This window comes from Papaver somniferum, chromosome 2, assembly GCF_003573695.1.
Source record: "Papaver somniferum cultivar HN1 chromosome 2, ASM357369v1, whole genome shotgun sequence".
NCBI lineage: Eukaryota > Viridiplantae > Streptophyta > Magnoliopsida > Ranunculales > Papaveraceae > Papaver > Papaver somniferum.
The window spans coordinates 164,382,225-164,405,730 of NC_039359.1; the positions used below are offsets into that span (position 1 = coordinate 164,382,225).

The 23,506-nt window shown below is 36.2% G+C and overlaps 2 protein-coding genes across 8 annotated transcripts; one reads left to right on the forward strand and one right to left on the reverse strand.

The window, feature by feature from the left end:
* Nucleotides 1–8,238: 8,238 nt before the first annotated feature.
* LOC113349646 lies at nt 8,239–12,490 on the reverse strand. 7 transcript variants are annotated; one of them, XR_003360300.1, is made up of 12 exons: nt 11,859–12,488; nt 11,689–11,747; nt 11,035–11,356; nt 10,542–10,873; nt 10,326–10,457; nt 10,089–10,240; nt 9,903–9,994; nt 9,619–9,704; nt 9,383–9,510; nt 8,909–8,997; nt 8,710–8,819; nt 8,240–8,604 (listed from the first exon to the last, which is right to left on the reverse strand). XR_003360300.1 is itself a non-coding variant. In XM_026593650.1 (11 exons), the coding sequence occupies exons 1-10, from the start codon at nt 11,890–11,892 to the stop codon at nt 8,925–8,927; spliced, it is 1,398 nt and encodes a 465-aa protein (XP_026449435.1). In that variant the 5' UTR covers nt 11,893–12,488; the 3' UTR covers nt 8,404–8,604; nt 8,909–8,924. The 7 variants fall into 7 exon arrangements, 5 of the variants coding, with proteins under 5 accessions (XP_026449435.1, XP_026449433.1, XP_026449437.1 ...); XR_003360299.1 differs by having other exon boundaries at nt 8,239–8,604; nt 8,710–8,997; XM_026593650.1 differs by lacking the exon at nt 8,710–8,819 and having other exon boundaries at nt 8,404–8,604; nt 9,903–9,982.
* Nucleotides 12,491–17,811: 5,321 nt separating this feature from the next.
* Nucleotides 17,812–19,952, forward strand: LOC113352379. The gene is made up of 3 exons (XM_026596202.1): nt 17,812–17,917; nt 18,016–18,150; nt 18,916–19,952. The coding sequence occupies exons 1-3, from the start codon at nt 17,812–17,814 to the stop codon at nt 19,950–19,952; spliced, it is 1,278 nt and encodes a 425-aa protein (XP_026451987.1).
* Nucleotides 19,953–23,506: the final 3,554 nt, after the last annotated feature.

The window sequence follows — 23,506 nt, forward strand, 5'->3', positions numbered from 1 at the left end:
TATGGATTATATGCTGGCCTCTGATTAGGGAACACATCATTCACCTGTTCAGACTCTTCTTCATAAGTAGGAATAATCACTGCTGCCATTCTTTGTACTACCTTTTCTATGTTGTTTATCCGTTGCTCTGATTGTATAGACTCTCCTATCTTGCTAACTCTTCTGGCACTTGAGTTGTTTCTGGTGTAGAATTGTTGAGCGTTTGAAGCCATGCTCTAAATGAAACTAGTTGCCTGTGAGACTGCTTCTCAGTAAGTGAACCACCAGCAGCTTCATCAATCAAATTCCTTTGTTCTGGAAGTAATCCCTCATAAAAGTATTTGATAATAAGTGTTGAAGATATATTGTGGTGAGGACATCTTGCCAACAACTTTTTGTACCTCTCCCAATATTCATGAAGAGACTCTCCGGTAATCTGCATAATTCCACTAATCTCCTTACGAACATCGACCGCCTTGGAAGCAGGAAAATATTTCTCCAGAAATAGCTTTTTCATTTCAGTCCATGTTGTAATACTCCTCGGGGGAAGATAATACATCCATTCTTCCGCCATATCTATTAAAGAGAACGGAAAATCTTGCAGCATTTCCGTATCACTGTCTTCGGTACCTTGCCTAAGACTTGTTATCTTGTGCTGAAATTTTTGAAGATGACGGTTTGGATATTCTCCCGGAAGTCCCTTGTACTTCGGTAAATGATGAATCAGACTCGACTTCAGTTCCACCGGGTTAGTCAAAGTAATACACAATGGTTGCGAATCTAAGCATGGAGATGTCAACTCTCGTAACTTCTTCTCCGGAGGTGGAGGTGGTGGAGGATCTCTCTCGTCGTCTGTATTAACCATCTTTTTAGTAGATGATTCTTGTTGCGACTGTTGATGTTCTTGCAGCACTGTTCCCCTCCAAGTTTTAATTCCGCACCTTGGGTAGTCCCACCGTTTAGGTGCCAGAGATTAAGTACCTGAAACCAGAAAAAACTAGAGTAAAATCTAGAAAATATTAAAATGTGAAATAAATAAATATATATAATTTTTTTTATATTAACAAAATTAAATATTAACAGAAATAAATATTAACAAAAAATAATATTAATAACAGAAATAATAAAAAAACCATGGACATAATAAAACCATGGACATCTTTGGTGATCATGCACTTCATTGTGCTAAGGATATAGGCCCCAAGTTTCGACATGATATTGTTCGTGATGTAGTCGTCGACATTTGCTTCAAAGCTAGTGTGCCTGCTCGTAAGGAAGTTTCTTTGGGATTTCTGACGAATGATGACAAAGAGCTGAAACCTGCTGATATTCTTGTGCTTAACTGGGAAGACGGAAAGTATTTTTGTATGGATGTCACTGGTGTTTCGCCCTTCGCAGGTGATGGAATTCGCTCTTTCGTCCCAGGAAAAGCTATATCTAATGCGGTTTCACGTAAACACTCTAAATACTTGGACAAGTGTATTTCACATGGCCATGGATTGAGTGTTTTGGCTTTCTCTACTCTAGGAGAGTTGGGTGAGGATACTTTGTGTTTTTTCAAGCGTCTGAAGAATTGTTTAGCTAGTAACGACGCTAGTAGTGGTTTTGGTAGCTTTATTTTTCATAGATTAGGCGTTGCTATTCAAAAAGGTGTTGGAACCCAGCTTGTTGCTAGGTTACCAACCAAAAGCTTTGTATAATGGTTTACAAATATAACCAATATTTTCTCCAAAAAAAATAAAAATAATAAAATAACAATAATAATAATAGTCTAAATTGAATTATAATAAATATTAACAGCAAATAAATTAAGGAATAACAACTAAAACTAAAAGAAAAATAATAATAACTAGAAGAAAATAAATTAAAGAACAAAAATTTAAAGGAAAATCTAAAAACAAAGTACTGTAAAATAACCAAAATAAAATAAAACAATTAAAAGCTACCGACTGCTCAACAAATTAATTACTTCTTTCCACACAATTAACTGGTAATATAATGGCAAGAATTTCGTTCCCATGAAGAGCAGGGAGTTTCTAGTTGTTAAAAGTAACCGAAAAGAGGGTTTTTAGATTTTAAATCAAAGTAACTAATAAAAGAAAATAATAAAACTTTGCTGTAAACAATAATAAGAAAGATAATTAGGGAATCATTCGCCGTCTCTGAACTGAAGCCTAATCAAATGCAAATTTATTTCTTGTTGAACTTATATTGTTACCAACCGTAGAATAGCAATAAGCTCTGCTATCTCCCGAATTCCTACTGCCACTGGATACGGAAGCGCTCGACTATCAGATTCTATCCAACCAACCCACCAAGAATAAGCTCTCAAGGTGTGAATTAATCGAATGCTTTACACTCTGTGAATCAGGTTGACCCCAGCATCATAAGCATAGGCTCGGCCTGCTTACTAGTGTTATCTTTACACACAATTGCTTAACAAAATACCTCTGTCAGCTCTTGCGATTTACTACTTGTGCAAAGAGTTAATGTGACAACTACACGTATCACACAACCCTAAACTAGTAGAAGAAATATTAATTGGTTAATTTAATTGATCATTTTAAATAACCCCTTAATATTCTTAGACAATAAAAATAATAAAGATAATCAACAATAAAATAAAACTTGAAATAAACATGATTAAAAAAAATAAACTTGAAATATTCTTTTAAAGAGACGTAGTTCCTCTCCTTCTCATATTCACGTATATGAATATGCAGTGGACTCCACATGCATCCAAACAACACCTGTCCATTTAATTAAGGTGTAGTTGCTGATAAGAGGAAGAAAGCTGGTCGCCCCTTAACGTATGCAAAGGTGCCAATAGCATCCAACCATAAAAATCCATTATGTTTACAATTTCATTCTCCGGAGCGTGCGGAAGAGGTGTGGTGAAACGGATGCCCCTTAACAGATGGAAGGGTGCCAATAATGGTTTCTCGTAAAATACCATTTTGCTCTTTTAGTTCTCCAAGTTCTTGTTTTGCTCATAACTTTTTCATACGAACTCAGAATGACTCCATTCTTTCGTTATTGACTTTGTCTTTTCATCCTCTTCAAATTGATGAGAATAAGTTCTTGATTTGAGCGAGTTCTTTGTCCCTTCTCCACTTGTAGACTTCACTTTTGTAGATTTTTCACTTCTTTTTGGATGATTCACCTAATGAAAGACAAATACAAGAAAACAAACGTAATATACAATAATCTGCAAGAATACAAGCAATTACTAGCATGGAACTGATACCAAATATATGTGAAATATGCACTTATCATTAGGCCTCATTTATAGCTGCGTAGCCTTATCAATAAGGCATATGATGCGAAAACATCGTTATGCCATGCCGCGGACTCAGTAATGGCAACATTTTACATTTTGACATAACGACCTTCACGTACTGGTCCATTACCATTATTGCTTGGCCACGGTCTTGCAACACAAGTTGGCTTAAGTTTTTGTCCCTTCGAGGATGAGTTACGGCCTGTGATTGATCCCTTTAGAGTAGGGAAGGTATGTAGGCAACCGTAATGAGTTGAAGCATTGTCGGTCCAGCATATTGTCGCTCATATCATATATTTTAGAGATGATTGCGCATATTGGCCTCTCATATCATCTGGATAGGTTTTACGATGCAAGAGATGATTGTGGCCAAACTTGACGAAGCAAGTTGCATTCCATTCCTTGGTTGATCATACTTCTTATCAAGGTGTTCGACGTAGGCATGCACCAATAAAGCATTGGGCATGTCCAGGAAAATAAGCTCTACTAATAAGAAAGTTAATGGAGCTTGCATAAGCCTAAGGAAATTACGGCATAAGCCTGATTGATACACCCTTGGTATGAACAAGATTAATGCATGATTTCAACAATGCCCAAGCCAAGCAAAGAGGTGGAAATAGGCTTACAATGGCCTATGCGCAAGTTCAAGGCATGTATTATGCCTAGAATGGACTGCAAGGCCAATGATGCATGCAAGATGCATCGCCCATAGTTTTTGAGGCTTTATACCCTTGTTCTGTGGTAAGTTGGAACAATTTTGAAGCTAAGGTAGCCGTATCATGCTCCACGAGCACGCTTGCAATGGAAAATGAACATGCATTTGTCTAATTTAAGCCCCAGTTAGTAGTAATCAGAGTGCACATCGGGGAAGTTATGGCCTGCGCGCCCAGGCGCGTTATGGGTAATTTTGGTCTGTCACAATTGGTATCAGAGCAAGTTCGGAGATAAATCTAGGGACTTTGCAGGAATATCCGTGTATTTTCCTTGAATGGAAAACTACAAATTGGAGGGTAGGACAAATTTTGCGCGGTAAGAATTTGTAACTGCTATGCTAGATACTTTGCGGATCAAGTTGAGTTTTTCTAAGTACCGTGAGTTTACCTGGCCTAAGTGGCACTCCACTTATGAATGGATATCCGGAAGAACGTTCGGAACGGTAGGCAGACAAAGGGACTGATCGTCCCCACACGTTGGCAATAGGCCAATGGTGTACATTGTCAAGCCATCTAACATCCCACTTAAGAGTGGCAACCTGAGATACCGCCTGGGACGATAGCCAACAGGATCCTGTTCCACACAGTACTAAAAATTATTGGCACCAACCTTGTGAACCTTAGAGACTCTTGAGCGTGTAGTATGGGATGCCCGCTTAGGATACCTTGTTGTGGTATCCTTTGGTAACTGGACAAATCGGTATTCTTATGTAATGTTGTGGACTCTTTTTGGATTCCTAATTATGCGGTATGGGATGTTTGCTCATAAGGTCCTAATTAATGTATAATGACAAACGTAAGAAACCTTACGTGATTTCTGAGCATCTGATGTGGGAATTTTGCTCAGGAATCCAAACCGAAGAATCTGTTCACAATAGATTTTGTTTTGAATTTCAGGGAAAAAATTCTTTGAAGAGGTGAATGATGTAACACCTCGTGTTTTTAGCATGGCGCATGTTCAAAGATGTGTCATGGCCCGAGATGAAGCTTCATCCAAAGCTTTCTTTGCATAATAAGATGCACATTTTTCCTATGGCCAATATGGTGCCAAAATGATACATTGTGTTGGAATGTTGTCTAAAGGCCAATAACGCGGCAAAGTGACGCATTATGATGGGCATATTGGTCAAGGACAATATGGCACCACGAGGGTGCAAGAAATATTGTCCTAGAGCCAATCATGGCGCATTAGATAAATTTATTGGTCGGAGGCCAATCTTGCATCAAGTGGTGCATTAGGCCAGCGGGGTAGATGGCCTTGAGCAAAGTTAGTACTAACATAACACATTATCATGTCATTATTCTAGGGCCAATATCGCATCAATACATTGCATTATGCCAAATCATGCTGGATTTGACAATGTACATCCATCATGGCTGGACATTGGAACTGACTTATGGGAAAGAACTGAATATACAACCATCATGGCCGGTTATTCGGAAATACATGGCAACGACTATGAATGGGGAAGCAAGCACCACAAAAGTGGACTTGGTGAATGTCATTTTCTTCCCCAACTTTAAGTTATAAAAATTTCAATAAAAATATATATATATAGGGAGGGGTAGTTGGTTGAATATGCACATGCGGACTATGCACCAAGTAAGCTTCATAGCATAGTCAGAAGAGCATAAATGACGCTTAGGCCTCATTTATATCCGCATATCCTTGTGAATAAGGAAAATAATGTGAAGGCATCATTATGCCATGCCGCGGACTCAATAATGCGCAACGTTGTGCATTTTGATGGAAAAGCCTACACGGACTGGGTCATTACCATTATTGCCTGGCCACGACCTTGCAACACGAGTTGGCTTAAATTGTTGTCCCTTTGAGGATGAACTATGGTCTGTTCTTGATACCTTTAGAGTAGGGAAGGGTAAGTAGGCATCCGCAATGAGTTGCAGCGTTCCCGATCCATCAAATTGTCGCTCATATATCTAATTGAGAGATGATTGCGGCATATTGGCCTCTCATATCATCTGGCTCGGTATTGCGATGTAAGAGATGATTGTGTCTAGACTTGATAAGCAAGTTGCATTCCATTCCTTGGATGCTCATACTTCCTATCAAGGAGTTCGACATAGGCATGCACCAATGGCGCATTGGGCATTGCCAGGAAAGTAAGCTATATTAATATGCAAGTTAGCGGAGCTTGCATAGGCCTAAAGAAATTACCGCATGAGCCTGATTGGTGCACCCTTGCCACAAGCAAGATCAATGCATGCTTTCAGTGATGCCTAAGCTAAGTAAAGAGGTGGAAATATGCCTACAATGGCCCATGCGCAAGTTCAAGGAATGTATTATGCATAGAAAGGACTCCAAGGCCAGTGATGCATGCAAGATGCATCTCCTATAACCTTCTAGGCTTTATATCCTTTTTATGTGGTAAGTTGGAACGATGTGGAAGCCAAGTTAGTCGCATCATGCTCCACGAGCATGCTTGCAAGGGAAAATGAACGTGCATTTGCCTAGTTTTAAGGCCCATTAGCAGCAATCAGAGTGGCGCATCGTAGGAGTTATAGCCTGTGCGCTAGGCATAATTTTCCGGTCCATCACAATTACAATACTGTGACAACTCGGATTTTCGGACTTGCAACGGACATGTAATCATCCTTGTGGGTCGGATCCGATCCAGGTAGGAAGTCCAAATTTTCGGAGTGTCACTCGTGTAAGACCAGATTTTTCGTTCTAAAACATTTAATAAATAAATTATTAAATATTAAATTAAATTAAATTATTTTTAAAATTAGAAAACTGTAAAAATTATAGCTACATAAACAAAAGATCAAACTAAAATAAACCAACACCTTGATTAAAATTTAAAACACAATACCTAAATCCCCGTGATACATAATAGTTTCTTTTACGGATAGTATTTCTTCATTCTCTGTGGAAGGAAGGAAAGCAAGGGGTAAACAAACCACAACCTAATACAAAGTTCCCAATGATTCCTAATCTAATTGTCAGGGTTAGTCCGGAAACCACCCAAACCATTCCCTGAACAACCTCTCGAGAGAATGTCAGTTGTCCTGGACTTTCTGACAGTTCAACATTTTTTTTTCCTTTCCTTTTTTTGTTCCTTCTTTCAAAAGCTATTTGATCACCAATGCATTAAAATCACTTTCAATCGCCATAGATATGAAACATTGCTCGGGCAATTTCCAAATGATCAACTTGAGACAAAATAGTTTTTGAACAGTAATTTTTTTTTAACTAAGATTGCCAAGGATCTATGAACATCCATTGCTAGCTTGAATCATATCTAGAGATATTTAACAAGACAAGCTTGACTCAAACCTTCTTCTTTGCAATATTAAATCTACTAAAATCATACGATATAGTCTCATAATTATAGAATTGTAATGTTGTGAGTATATAGGATGGTTCAGTCTTCATATATCTCTTTGTCGATGAAGTTCTCCAAATGTCTTTGTTGGATCTTCAGGTTTCAATCTTCGAGGGTTATTCAGTGATGCCTGATACTTAACTACCATACTCTAATCCTAAACTGAGACTTGAGTTTAGTTGACTAAAAATCAAGATACAATTTTATGAATCTAACATTGACAATAAGCTTGAGATGACGAAACTTGCGAGTTCGACCGAGCAGTGATCTAACAGATGTTCTTCAGAGAAGAGATCAAGACATACAAGTATTTTCAATTCAAAACTTCAAACAAGCCCCGATAACACATCCTAAAAACAAGACACCAACAACTCCAAAGTTACCGAAAACATCAGCAAAAAATAGTTATAGAATACATATTCTGATGAAGACCCTGACCGACTCCAATGACTGATTTCATTCCATGATAACCGATTCAGGTTATATCTCCAACTATTGCTGTTACCTTGAAAAAACACTAGATAAATGGGTGAATCTATGGATCCTTTCCTACCTTTGTTTTATGTTTTATTATTATATTTTTGAAAAAACCCTCGGGAAATGAGTGGGTTTTTGGATCCTAACATCTTTCGTGTTTGTAGATTTGTTATATGGTTTGATTGTGCTACTTTCAATCCGAACCAGGCCATTCAAACTAGTTTTGTTACTTAAGAAATCATTTGCAATGGTTAGGATTCTAAATTAGATTATGTCCTGTAACTACGTTGTTAAGTGGCTTCATACGTTGGTTGTCAGTTTGAAAATTTTGTGATGGTTGGAAACATCCTGGTCAGCGTCAGTCCCGTAATCAATCCAAGTCATATAATCTATCCCGTCTTTGAAACGGAGTCTGCTGCAAAACGGATCTCAAGAATAATATCAGACGCGATCGTAACTCGATTAGATCTACTAGTCCAGCTAGTACCACCGAGCAGACCACGACGATCCGGGTCCTTACAGAAACTATTTCAGCAGTCCAGCATAACCACAATTAAAAACGCATTCCACTCGTTCCACAGCATAAAAACCAGATACCAATTGCACCGATAAAGAAGTTCTTCATTTTCTAGAGATGGTAACTAATGAAAAACTTAGGAAGATGAATCTGTAGAAAGTAAACTCGATACAGTCTGCTGATCGTGTCACAAACAACGACAACAACAAAAAACTAGATACAGCATTCCACTGGAAGAACCACCTACTGCAGGGTTGATAATGCTGCATCTTTAAATTCTTTGTATCTCTGGATATGTCAAAACACGAAGAAGTTAAAACCAAGTTACCAATATAAGGAACCAACAAAAAAGGAAAACAATTAGAAGCAGAAACAATAACCAAGGACGCTTACCAGCCAAACAATGAGCTTTATAGAAATCAAAACAATTATTACATGTACCCTCCAGGTTCCATATTACCGACAGTAATTTGAAGTTTTGAACTAGATGGTGCTAACACATACTGCTTTCATTTGGTAAAAGCACGCTGTTCTAATTAAAAAATAGGATTCAAACTTTCCATTTGTAAACGAGCAGGAATCTTGAGCTTACCTGTTATAAAGTCCAGTCATGTTGAGATCAGAGAGAAATATGTACACAGAATAATGCTCTTATCCTTCCCCATGACCTGTACCTCATTCCTGTAAAAACCGTTTATAAGATGCATTTTAACATATCAATCATAATGTATGACACCTCAAGCACTAAAATAATAGTTAAGAACCAGACGAGAAAAACCAAGACGGACATATATGTCTTGTTTGAGTAACACTTGACCAGTTGACCTAGAAATTACGAAACTAAATGTTCCTGGAAAGTATAATTTTGAGTGCTTGTATCACACTGCAGGCTTTTAGGGTAGAACACTACTTAGGGACAGTGGCAACCAACAAGCAAAGTTCAAGTCTATAAGATTTCAATCAAGTTAATCTGATCAGGGATTTTCCTACAGACATTTTATCTTTTAACAAAAACTTGGGATAATTACTATCCAATATCCGTGAAGGAAACAGACGCTGCTCATACCATGGAGGGTGAATGCAAATTACGTTTCCCACTTCTATCTCAACATCGCTGCACATCCTTGGGTTGAAAATAATTGTTGTTATTGATCCAATATTAATGGAACTATTTGGGCTCGCACAATGAAAATTCTGCACAAATGAATTCAGTAACATAGCAACATATCATGCCTTTCGTAGTTTGATTGACTTAAGTTTTAGTTACGAAACTGAAGTGTTAATTGTTTCGTGTAGGCATACCTCACTCTTTTCCTGACAGGAGCATTCACAAACCGTCAGCTTTGCTTCCAAACATCTTGACATTATTTTTACCCAAATACCTTTACCTTTATATGAAAAGAGGAGGATAACGAAGACATGCATAAGTAATGCAAGTCCTTTGAGCATGCCGTGTGTAAAATGTAATATTTGCTTTCTTTGACACTGTTGTCTTAACATGCTAGTCAGTAGTTACCCAATGCAGACATCCTTAATATTCAGTACCAAAGGAGCTTCACAAAAATTCAAACATAAAACAATTTTACCTTGTCCAGTCAGTTCTAGTAACTGTTTCAAGAACTCCGCATGCCTTTCCTTCTGTGTTTGCATGACTTGCTGCAACCTACTATAGTATCCCCTGATGCATAATCTGGATCAGTTGCTAAATGATGTATGATATAGATAAATTCTTCTCCAATTAGCTTCTACCTAGGTCTAACAGACAAACTGACCTTGTATGATTGAAGGATGAAAACCGCGTCCCATCGTCATCCCCAGTAGTGTCATTAAGAGCTTCCTGGAATCGATCTGACATTGTTTGCCCTTTGCTTTGTAGTGTTGCAACTCTCATCTGATTCTGACCATGCATTAGAAGTTTGGCTGCCTACACATGCGGAAAACTATGAAAATCCAATGCCAAATTATGGTAGCAACTAGCAAGCAACTTGGTAACCACAATAAGAGAATACCTCATCCTCGCTAGATGTATCGCCATCCACGGGCTCGGAAGGATCCTCATTGTCAAGAATTCTATCACCCAATTGATACATATTTCTCTTCCTAGTAGTAATTTGGTGCCTTTTACTCTTTGTTCTAATATTCTGCATAAACATAGAGTAATCAACATCAGGAATCGGGATAAAAAGTGCAGAATGTGAAAGAGTTGTTTTACAAAGAGATCAAACCAGCTTAGTAGTCCTTTCCACCGATTCACACTTTGCTTGAAGGCCATCTAAAAGCTCGGAAACTGAATGCTCTGCGTCTCTATGTTTAAGAGCGGATAAATTAGCAAGAACTTGAACCTCAGACTGTTTATCACTTTCTTCCTCGATACCTTGTACAAGCTCAGTCATTGAATGCTCCATAACAATGTCTTCAAGATCATCTAATCCTTCCTGAATTTGACAAACCTTACGTAACGTTTCATTTTCATCCTTCACAATAGAAGGCAAGGAGGATTCCCCCTTGTGCGAAAGAGAATGAATTGAAAACTTGGGTTTGGCTTTGCCTCTATTACCTACAAGATACAAGTATTATCCTAAGGTTGATTTCTCCCGAAGCAATTAAGGCCAGTACACGGATAGTTATTCAATTACGATAGCAAGATGGCAGCGGAACATGATCATAGAGCAGCGGCACAAGAAGAATGGTAGATACTTCCAAAGGAAGACAAAGTACCTTTCGCAGTTTTCTTGGCTTCTAGAGTGGCAGTACGAGATGATGAGCGACTGGTACTGTCATGCAAAACTATTAATTCTTCAGCCTCTTTATTAACTGCAGACCATGCAGATGCTTCATTTCGATCATTTTCTCTCTTATAGCTCTTGAAAGAGCCCCTTTGAACCTTCACTGACTTCGACATACACGAAGAACCCATTGTGACATTGTTCTCATCAGCATCTGAGATTGCTTCTTCATCAGAATCGTTTGCGACTTCATTTCCTAAAGACTGTCTAAACTTGCTATCTTCATTCCAAAAAGTAAACATTTTAAGCCAATCCTTGCAACAAAAATTTACAGAAATAAATACGTCAACTATTCTAAAACAGAAAAAGCTGAACTACAAATAAATGAAAGCAATGCACTAAAAATGCAAGTCTAAATGTGTGCCATTCTGGACACCCGCATTATACCCAAGGGGGGAGACCCACTTTATCCTACTGTACCTTGCGTGTTTAGTACATCTCATTCAAACGAGGCTTGAATAGCTCGATTCTAGGTCAATGCAGCTCATTAGATTTCCAGTTTTTTTGTTTTGCCAAAACACATTAACTAATTTCGTACTTCACACTTTTTTACCAATAAATTCAAGAAATTATGTGAAAATAATACCTTATTGTCTCTAGCTGTAGGATTTGTCAACCAATTCGCATCAATATCTTCTTCATTTTCTGCCAATTTTCCCAAAACAAAGAAAACCCCCGACTAATCAGAAAAGAAATTGAGAAATTGAAGTAGTAGAAAATATAAGTGAAAGTACATAATTAAATAACAGAAAATACCTGAAATACTTTGATCAGAGTCTCGATTATCCATGTGTATGATCTTACCGCCAAAATTAGGTTTCCCACTTTGAGTTCCTCTAGTCTGGTGTTGTAAAAATGAAGATTTCAAAGACGAGAGAGATAAAAGGATATTTCCACCCCCTTACAGAAAATAGGAACCGGATAAATCTGTTCCGATTTCATTAATAAAGGCTACAAAACGGAGTCTCGTTCAGAAATTGGCGCCCAAATCCCTAGCGCTTCTCCAATGGCTTCTTCTTCGACTCTCTTGTTCGTTTGCTTCGCCAGCCCTCCTTCCAGTGTTCACCCGGTCAACACTGCTACAAATGAGGTATGGTAACACTCGTTCAGAAGCTCGAGTTTTGTATTTAGAAATTCATTTATTTGGAAGGTGTTTTCAGAATTAAGATCAATTGTAAAGATTTTGATTTTGTTAGGGTTTAGGGTTTAAGGGTTTACTGTGGCATCTGAAGTTTTCTTTTAGGAATATAGGCTTTCGTTTCTTGTTGGAATTGGATACATGCTTGGTGGTTTTAACTAATGGGAAAGACTGTAAAATGAAGGATGGGATGTGATTTAGTTTTGGTACCACTGTATCATGAATTTAGTATAAATTGGATATCGTGATTGAAAGTGTGTTGATCGATGAGTGTCAAAATAGTTAACACCAGTAAACCAATGGGTCTTTGCCAGTTTTGGTATCACTGTATCATGAATTTAGTGACCCTAGTTTGGGATTCTTATAATTCTCTGGATTAGGGTAGTAAAGACATACACAGTCACATGAGTTCGACAAAAATAATTCAGAAGATAAAAACTTATATATTAAGTTTTAACTTGTGTACAGAAAAAACTTCTTATAGTAGAAGTGTTAACATCAGTTTAGTTTGTTGTCCAATGTGTCACTATGGTTAATGTTCTGTAGAGCAAGCATCTAGGCCTGCACTGCTGCATAGGTCATTGCCAATTGGGTATCGCCACTGCGCCATATCATGAATGCAAAGTCACAAGTTTGACATTCTGAATAGTTCTCAAAAAGACTGAGAAAAAGACATGTTATGCAGTCGGGAAAATGGTTGCAACCTGTTATGCATTCGAAAATATGGTTGCATAATGCATTATGCAGCGAGAAAATTGTTGCACAATCTTTTATGCATCGAGAAAATAGATGCATAACCTGATATGCATCCGTAAATATAGATGCATAATTTGTTATGCAGCCGAGAAAATGGTTGCATAGTTCGTTATGCGTTTGCAGAATGTGTTATGCATCTTTTTTGGTGGTTGCATAATGGTTATGTATCAAGTTTTCGATTTTTTTTCCTAAAATGGTGATCACCTCCGATTTTTACATGAAAAACAAAAATTTGATATTCTTGTTTGTACTCGTTGTGTAGCTCTCTTAAAAAGATTTCCAACGATATAAAATTTGTAAAATTCCAAGGCGCGGATTTTTAGATATGTTTTCCCTAACAAAAAGACGATTAACAGGTCAGGTTTGGACCGGTTTTCTCAACCCGTTTTGTCTTTAAAATCAGTATAAATATGAAATCCAGTCGCCTCTAGTTTTAGGGTTCGGGATTGTAAATCGTAAGTGTCTCTTCTCTCTATCTCAGTTGGCTTTTTAATTTGGTTTTGGAATGATTTTTGTGATGAAATTGGTGATAATGTTTTTCTTCTAATTAGTTTTTCACCCGTGGGATGCAAAGGTAGGTTTATTGCTTATGGAATATTTAATACTCTTTTTATATAGAGAATATATTATAAAACCATATGCGTCGTTTATTTTACCCTAATCTAAAATGTAGCTATTGAAATTTACTACTTGATTTAGTACTTAAAATTTACGGCAGTACAGATCTAAATTCATATGATAATTATCCCACACCATGTAAAGGATGATGGGAAGATTGATTACCTACGATCAGTTTGTAAATATTCTAGACAAAACTAATAAATTAAGGGTCATTGCGCTGGGAGGACTTCTAAGATGCGTCATTGTTTGGCAATTCAGTCCATAAATAATATTCCCTTAGTTCCAATTTACTTGACGTTGTAGAGTTTTTCACGGAGATTAAGGAATATTAGAGAGAGTAAAATCTTTCCAATTCTACCCATATTAATTCTTGTTAAAGATCTAAATGACCTAGTTTTTAATTTCTAGATTCTAGAAAAAATTGTCAATCCCATAGTAATTTACTTGGGATGTGCTACCAAATTCTCCGTCATTTTGGAACACAACAAAAAATTAGAGTAGATTTAAAAATTAGAGTACTGATTACAATAAAAATAATGATATTAGTGATTCCGAAGCAAGGACAAATCAGTGAGAATGTGGTAAAAATACTAAAACTATCATCTATTTTGGAACACAAGAAAAATCCTAAAACGTCAAGTAAAATGGAACGGAGGGAGTACATAATATATTCTATTACACGAAAAACTACTTCACAATAACATTTCAAGTAAAATAATCTATTTTTTGTCCTTAAAATGGTAGCATAAGAGCAAAACTATAAGAACTACTCCCTCCGTCCCTATTATAAAGGCGGAGTTGTAAAAATTTGTAGTCCCGTTAGATAGGCAGACTTTGAATCCAAGATGGGTTTTTCCATATATTGCCCTCATTTATTATAGGTAGTTATCACTACAATTAAGTTAATGTTTCTAGTGTTGGAAATTGTACAAGGATAAAACAAGAAAGAGGAAGGAAATGTAAGAAATCAAGAAAAATTCTTATTCTAAGAGAAACTCACTTCTCCGCCTATATAATGGGGACGGGGAGAGTATAACATTTACTAAAAGGAAAACATAACAAAGTTGGAATTGTTTGTGATTTCTAAAAATCTCATTTGATCAAACTCATTCCTAAGAAAAAATAAAAGCAAATCTCTAATTAAGTACCCCAAATCACTTTAACCTTCTATTCATGATTCTCATTCCTATAGGTCGCTGCTTGGAGAATAATACAGTTTATAGACCCTGTATTTTCAAGAATATGTTGATGGACAATAGTTTTGATATATCCATCTAGTAAATCATTCTTTCTGATGGTAGTGATTTTTAATTTTGATGGTTCCTTAGCTGTATTTGATGTGCCAATGTATGTCCGCCTTTAATTTTTAAAAAAATTCAGAGCCATGTTCCAACGGTAGTGAGCATTTGGCTATCAAATTCTCGCAAGCATTCCCTTCTCTGTAAGTATGAGAGAACCTAAAATGAACTCTTTCGAGAAATCATAAGCAATTCTCCTAGTGAACCCTGAATCTCCATGAAACTAACTTCTTATTCCCTCCGTACCTATTATATAAGCGGAATTTCCATTTTTCCTTGTACCACTATATAGGCGGAGTCCAAATTTCAAAACGCTTTTTTACTTATATTACCCCTATTTATTTGCTTGGAAATCATCACATTGAATATATATTTCTAACATTGGAATATAATTAAGGGTAAAACAGGAAAAAGAATAGAAATGTATAAAATCAATAAAAATTTCTTAATCTAAGAGAATTGGTCCCTCCGCCTATATATGTGGTAGGGATGGAGTACTTTTTAATAGCCATTATGGAGTCACACTCAAACCAAATACACCTGATATTATGTTCTTGCGCAATTTTTAAAGCATGAATGGCACCTCATAATTTTGTCGTAACTGTTGTATTCGTAACCAAATGCTTAGCAAAGCATCCCATGATCGAACCAAAATGATTACGAAGAAGCACTCCACATCCTGATCTCCTGGGCATTACCCAAGAAAGACACATCAACATTAAACTTAATCCATCTCTCCAAAGGAGGATTTCACTTTACCTAAATAATTCACAAGGAAATACCATATAGTCCTAGGAATAATATATTAGATAGAGTCTGGTCCAATTTACCTAGTCAATTGTCTGTTTGGTCCAGTTTGGCAATATAAATTATAGTTTGGTCCTGAAAATTATAGTTTGGTCCTAGGGTTTTGTCCACCCACACGGAATATTCTTTTTCTGTTACCAAAACACCCCTGCATGTGCAAAAATTATCTTTTGGTCCTAAATTTTATTGTTTGGTCCTTTTACCGACATATATAAACAAGAAACAACAACAATAAATTTCAGGTTCAAGAAAATTTTCTTTCTCCTACTCCGATCTCGTTTTTCTTCTTTTGCTGCAGATTTTTTTTTGTAGGGTTTACGAAACTTCCTTGATTTCGTTTTTGATACCAAAATCGATTCGATTTACAGCAGATTGACTTGGTTATGAAGATTGATTTGATTACAGAGTGAATTTGATTACTGTGTTTTGATTTGGAGTGAATTTGATTCGAGATTTTGATTATAGAAGATTTGATTCGAGGCTTTTTTGAAGATTTTATTCGAGACTTTTTTGAAGTGAAGATTGATTTAGTTGGAGTTGATTTTTTGGAATTACAGATTCGTACATCGATGTTTTTTTGGAGTTTTGATTTTGAATTCTTCTTGTTACTGGTGAGTTTTCACGCTAATCCTTTTCTTGAATTATAGATCAGCTAAGTTTTTCTTTGATTAAAATGAATGAAGTCGTTTTGTAACGCTTCATTTGTTAGAATGAACTCTTTATTTTGTTAAGGAAGAAGCTATTAATAGCGTTACGGCTTCATTCCAATAATGAACTCTTGTTTTACCATGGAATAAGTATTGTTGGTGCTTTGTTTTTTTATCTTTTTTAGGATGTTAACGAAATGAAGTCATTCTGTTAAGGCTTCATTTCTTGGAATGAACTCTTTATTTTCTTTAAGGAAGAATCTATTAGTGTTGTTCTGTGAAGAATATTTATTCTGTTAATGCTTCATTTCTTGGAATGAACTCTTTATTTTGTTTAAGGAAGAATCTATTAGTGTTGTTCTGTTAAGAATCTTTATTTTGTTAAGGCTTCATTTCAAGAATGAACTCTTCTTTTTTCATGGAAGAAGTACTGTTAGGATATTAACGAATGAAGTCATTCTATTAAGGCTTCATACCGGGAATGAACTTTTCTTTTTTTTTTTTCATGGAAGAAGTATTGTTGATGTTCTGTTTATCTGTTAGGATGTTAATGAATGAGATCATTCTGTTTAAGGCTTCATTCGTGGAATGAACTCTTTATTTTGTTAGAATGTTATTGAATGAAGCTATTTTGTTTCAGCTTCATTCCAATAATGAACTATTTTGTGTGTGTGTGTTCATTTTTCAGGTTCAGTATGGCCATATCCAGTTGTTATGTTGTTGTGTACTACAAAGGGGATGGTATTCCGTTGAAAGTTTCTTTAGATACTATGATTCGTGACTTTAAAATATCTGTTTGTGATTATTGGAGAAACTTGACTCCTCGGAGCATAAGATTTATTAGTCGTTGTGATAAAGCTCTCACTGATTGTGATTATTCTCTTCAAGGTCTAATTGTTGTTACTTGTTCAAGGGAATTGTCAAGTTTTGATCTGTTTGTTGAGGAGGCTTGTCATGGTGCTGCTTCTAGATCTTTGTCTGGTATTTCCACGCAGTCGCTCAGTGACGATGAATCATGCACTGGGTTTACTGAGACTTCAAAGATTAAATACCTGACGGAAGGTCATGAGCAATTGAAACCTCTTTTATCCGAAGGTTGGGAAGATATTTTTAAAGGTGTTGGTCAAGTTTTTCATGGTGGTGTTGATGAGGTTCGCTTAGCTGTCAGCAAATACTGCAGCAAGTCTGGATATACAGTTGCAAAGGTTAAGAATGATAGACTCAGGTTCACATGAAAGTGTGGTAGGAATGCAGAATGTCCTTGGTATCTGCACTGTATTCCAATCGATACCGCTAAAAGTGTCTTTGCTATCAAGGAATTCAATGGGAAGCATAAATGTGGTGGTGCTTATAAGCTGAAGGACCCACCTGTGAAGAAGAAATAGATTAAGCATCTATTCAAGAATCAAATACAGTCAAATCCGTCGATAAAGTCTAATGATATGGCTGCTCAGGTGAAGAGTTGTTATGGAATTGACATAAAATACCATCATGCTTATAAAGGGAAGGAAGCATCTAAGGCAGAGATATATGGCGATGATGTAAAAAGTTATATAGATCTTATTTGGTATGTTGAAGCAATAAAGGCTACCAATCCTGGCAGTTATATTAAGTTTGAGTATGCTAAAGAGACTAAACGTTTTCAGAGGCTTTTCATATGTTTGCTGCCTGTATAGAAGGATACCGGTTCATTCGCCCCATGCTTTACTGTGATGCAACATTTCTCAATGGGAGATTCAAGGGAACAGTGATGGCTGCCACTGGTGTGAATGGAAACCAAGGTAAATTTTCTTTCTTTTCTGAATAACTCATATTAGTTTGTTGTTTGATTTTTAAGAGCAATGTGAATGAATGAAGTTTCTCTGTTAAGGCTTTTCATTTTTTAGGATGAACTCATTTTATGTTCAAGAAGAAAGTAATTTCTATCAGTTTTACTTTTGTTATTTTGTTAAGAAAGTCTTCATTTTAAGAATGAACTCTTATTTTTTGTTAAGTTTTTAGCTGTTCATAAGTGGGAATGAACTCCTGCTGCTTTGATTCTACAGTTCATGTTATAGAATGGACTTCATTTTTGGAATGAAGTGTAAAAAATTTATAGATTTTTTGATTATACAGTTCATGCTACAGAATGGAATTCATTAATATAGAATGAAACCTTTTTTTTATTTTTAATAGCAATGTGAATGAATGAAGCTTCTCTGTTAAGTTTTTTAGTTGTTCATAAGCGGGGAATGAACTCCTGCTGCTTTTGTTTATGTTTTACTTTGTTATTTTTTGAAGAAGAAGGTCTTAGTTCATGTTATAGAATGGACTTCATTGTTGGAATGAAGTGTATAAAAGTTATAGATATTGATTATTCTACAATTCATTTTACAGAATGGACTTCATTTTTTGGAATGAAGTGCAGAAAATATATAGATTTTTTGATTATACAGTTCATGCTACAGAATGGACTTCATTTTAAGAATGAAACTTTCATTTTTGTTATAGATATTTTTTAATGAACTGACACTTTTAGTTCTTTTTTGTGTTCTTTCATTCTGTAGGATTTTTTCCTTTTGCGTATGCTTTAGTTCCTAGAGAAGACATTGAAGGGTGGGAGTGGTTTATGGAGAACTTGCAGCATTGTGTCGACTCTCGTCCTATCACCTTTATCACTGATCGTCATGAAAGGCTGAAGCAAAGTATTCCCAAGTATTTCCCCAACTCTTATCATAGTTACTGTTTCCATCATTTGAAGAATAACCTCCCCATCAAGAAATCACATGAGAAGTATAAACAAGTTCAAGATTTGTTCCATAAAGCTGCATGCTGCTATAGTGTTGCTAAATATGACTCTGCTTTAAAGGATATGTGTATCATAGGATGTGGTTGGGTTTCCAAGTACATCAGAAATATCGATCCCAAGCATTGGGAAAATGCTTTCTTCGTAGGATGTAGGTATGGGACACACTCGTCAACTATTGCAGAGTCTTTCAATAACTGGATTCTTCCTGAAAGGGATCTGCCTCCAGCTGCTCTTGTTGATGAGATTAGGATAAAGATTACGAGGATGAGTGCAGAAAGGCGTGAGCTCGGTAGATATTATAGTGATAGTTTGACTCCCATCTATAAAGCTCTACTCAAGTCACATGTCGATATAGGGCGTCCATGGAGTGTTACGGAGTCAGGTAATGGTATATATGAGGTTCACTCTCCTAGATCTCATGTTGTTGATCTGATGCATATGAAGTGCACTTTCCAGAGATGGAAAGTGTTTGGTTTCCCCTGTGCTCACGCCACTGCTGCTATTACTATGAGTGGTATTGAGATGTTGAGTTTTGTTCAACCTTACTTTGGTTCGAATCATTTTCGCCATACGTATGCTCCTGCAATTCGACCCATTCCCAATTACGACAGGCCAGAAGCGTATGAACCTGAAGAGAGAGTCCTACCTGGTATTCCAAGGCCACTTCCAGGAAGACCACCAAAGAAGCGCATCCGTGGTGCTTATGAGAAGGAGAGGAGGCCTATTAAGTGCTCAAATTGCAAGAAGATTGGGAACCACAACAAAGCTACCTGTCGTGTATTAATGATGGAGTAGTATGCATGAACCTTTTTTTTTCTAGTTTATGTTTTTTTATGTTTTTATGAACTTCTCTTACCTGTTTGATTATGCACTGGTTGTAGTTTGTTTTTGTTTTTTTTGTACTTTTTGATATGCACTTCATTTTCTGTAATGAACTCCCTTTTTTTTCTTAGAAATGCTTTTTTAGATATTATTTCTTTTTGGATATGTGTGTACTGATATTTTGTAGCAGGTTATGGTATTTTTCCTACAAATCAACTCTATGGGATATGTATTTTTCATTATCAGGGATATGTATCAGCTCATTTACTGAAATGAACTTCATTTTCAGGAATGAACACAAGTTTTCCTATAACCAATAGAGTTCATTTTGGTAAATGAACTGGTATACATAAGACAGAAGACAAAATGCTGAAGTACTAGAGTTAATAGGTATCCATTAGATAGTAAGACAATGCATAATTTCTCATTATCTGGAATGAACCTCCCCTCTATCAGTTCATTTACTGAAATGAACTTCATTTTCAGGAATGAACACTAGTTTTCCTAGAACTGACTTGAATTCCATAAAGTTCATTTTCAGGAATGAAGTCCACCAAAACATTAAAGAAGGAACATTCATGCTACAAAAAATAAATTCATAAGAAAATAAGACAGAAAGACAAGGCATAAGATAGAACATTGATGTTATATACTATCCAAAATATGATAGATGAAAATATAAAACATACTAGAGTATCAATTACATTAGAAGGTAATTTAGGTGATATTAGACATAAGAGTTTTCTGTTGCAATAAGAATTAATCTACTGTGCAATATACTATAGTTAAAAAGAGTTTTGTCTGTTTAATATGTTCCAAGTAAGCAATTGCTAAGGTATTCTGAGTTGGAAAATTCACCCCAGCTCTCTTCATCCCCTGATGCAGTAAGAAGTTTGTAGGCCATCCCAACTCTTCTTGCTTGCATCTTCTCTATCATGTCAGCTTTCTTCAACACACTCTGCGACTTGTTTATGATTGGCTTGACACTTCTCTTGATCCAATATCAGGTGTACAACAGGCAATCTGGATATGCTCCTTGATCTGGCACTCCTGGCAGATTTTCAAAGTTGACGTTGCTGCATCTCACCCTACCATGAGCTTGTAGCCACAAGTTGATGTGTTTCATGCAGTACATAGCCATTCTGTTTGCGTCAGCTTTGCATTGCTTACCAAGCTCTCCCTTTTTGATGCATTTGTAATGCTCCCATGTGTAGTTGTCGATGTCAAAAACCAGCAGATGCCAGTGTTCACCTAGTGACCCTTTTGATTTTGCATTACCACTGTGTGGGTCAGTATTCATAGGAATGGGGAGATTTTTGGTTTTTTCAGGCATGCTTTTTATAAACTGATCAACTTCTTCTGTTCTCTTAAGTTCATTGTGCCACACAAAAAATGTCTGAAAAACAAAAAGAGAAATGAATTAGATAAGCAGTTCTCATTATATGCATGTTGGATTATACAGTTCATTATACAGTTCAAATAGATAAAAATCAAAATAGCCTTCATAGGCATGCATTTTTCTCTAAATCAGACAAACTGCAAGCAACCAATTCACTTTTTATCAATGGATAGGAAGAAACACACTTACGAATGATGTTGAATTTCATAATATCGAAGTTGATATACTTTCTTCGAGTCTCACTGTCCTCGCTATCATTGAGCATTCTATCGTTGATTGCAGCTTTATACTTTCTGTATATATAGTAATCCAGCAAGGTGGTATCCAAGTAATCATTGAACAACAGAGAAACGATTTCACTCCCTTGAACTGAAATTGGAATTTGCTTGTGATTCTTTGCTTTTCAAGCTGCTTGACTGCAAAAATAAAAAGAAAAAATGAACTGTCAAAACTTTATACCAAAAATGAATTATTGAAGAGAAACATATAAAGAGTTAGTAATAGAAACATATTGATAGACGCATTTATGTGTCTAATTTGTCCTCAATGTTTCGTATTGTTGGTACTCGTTTTCGTCCTTATTATGGTGTTTTGTGTATTTTTTAGGTATTTTTGGAAAATAAATATTGTTGGAAAAATCGGATCGAAAAATCACTCGGAACACCCTCGGAGGACACTTGTTATACGGAGACCATATTTGGCTAAGGGGCACCCCCAAAAAGGCAGATGCTATTCGTACCCCACAGCTGGTTAGGGGGACACCATCTTCTTCATTTGAAATTTAAAAATTGGTGGGAAAAATGTGGCAGCTCTCTGAGAATGTTTCAATCAAAATTTGAAGATGTTCTAGGTGGACTAAAGGGCTGAAACTTCATGGGTAGTTGTGATATGTCATAAAAGAGCTGGTATGGGTGTTTGTTTCGATCAAATTTGGCTGGAAAATCCGTGACAAGGAATCAGGGCAGCCCGTGCATGAGAAGAATAGTTCACGAGTTTTGGAAGATTTATGCGTGTTCTGCTCGTGTATGATGACTCTAGAAACACTCTGGACCGTGAAGAAAATAAATGAGGAGATTTTGCAGCTGTAGAAACACGTGAGAAGCTAAAACAGGAAAGAAAATATTCCTTGAATATTTTTCTTCACTGCCGAGTTTAATGAAAATTTGTGACAGTTATGGCGTGATATTTTGTTGATGTTGAGTATATATGGGGTGAGGGGATCATAGAGAAGTGAGGAAGAGAGATTGGGAGAAGTTTAGAGCACCACATAGTCAAAAAAATCGAATTTTCAAAGAGACCACCTGCTGCTGCTGCTGCTGCCATTGAAGAACACTGAAGAACACGAAGAACGGACCTGCACCAGCAGTCGTTTTCCTACAGTAATAATGACCCACACTTGTGGGTCGTACATAAGGCAGACTTATTTGCTACAGCGTTTGCGACACAGCTTCAGCAGTCTTATTTTGTCACTGAGGGTCGTAGTTCTCTGGTTTGTAACAAATATAATTGTTACAAACCCGGTTTTATTGTATTTCTCATATTCTCATCATTTGTAAACCATTTTTGAGCATCAATGAAATTCTTTGAGAGGTTTTCCAACATGATGAGCGGCTAATTCTCTCGTAACCAAGGCAATGGATGAAGCTATTCACACATGAACAATGGGTAACTATTTCATTTTCTCTAATATTTAATTATAATTCACTCAATCACTGCTTTTGCAGAGTTCTTAAAAGTTTACATAATTTTCTTCATTAGTTGTGATTCAATTAGATAGGTTATGCTTTGGTTAGATAATCTATTCTTAAGGGATACAATTAATTTTTGAGAATATGTTTGATTATTTGTGGATTAAGAAATAAAGGATTAAAAGGATAATTAGAGTTATGAAATATTTGACATCATTCATGTGTAATAGTGGATTCTAGTGTCTTGGTTACCTCTCGCCCACTTTGTTAATATTTTTGTATATAATTTTATTAAATCTTTAAATTTAATCTTCACAAGTCCGAGAGTTTAAACCTCATTACTACAACAACAATCAAAATTAATATCATTTTGGCGCCACCGACGCGGATTTGTTCTTAGGTAGAATTTTTAGGTTTTTTTTTTTTATTTCATTTGTTCT

Excerpts from the sequence above, each read along its gene's own strand:
- LOC113349646 (XM_026593648.1), bottom strand. The coding sequence starts at position 11,892 with ATGGATAATCGAGACTCTGATCAAAGTATTTCAG. Across the intron at positions 11,748-11,858 it reads CTCTGATCAAAGTATTTCAG|AAAATGAAGAAGATATTGAT; the intron begins GTATTTTCTGTT and ends GAAAATTGGCAG. Across the intron at positions 10,241-10,325 it reads ATACATCTAGCGAGGATGAG|GCAGCCAAACTTCTAATGCA; the intron begins GTATTCTCTTAT and ends CCGCATGTGTAG.
- LOC113352379 (XM_026596202.1), top strand. The coding sequence starts at position 17,812 with ATGGCTGCTCAGGTGAAGAGTTGTTATGGAATTGACATAAAATACCAT. Across the intron at positions 17,918-18,015 it reads ATATGGCGATGATGTAAAAA|AGGCTTTTCATATGTTTGCT; the intron begins GTTATATAGATC and ends AAACGTTTTCAG. Across the intron at positions 18,151-18,915 it reads TGGTGTGAATGGAAACCAAG|GATTTTTTCCTTTTGCGTAT; the intron begins GTAAATTTTCTT and ends TTCATTCTGTAG.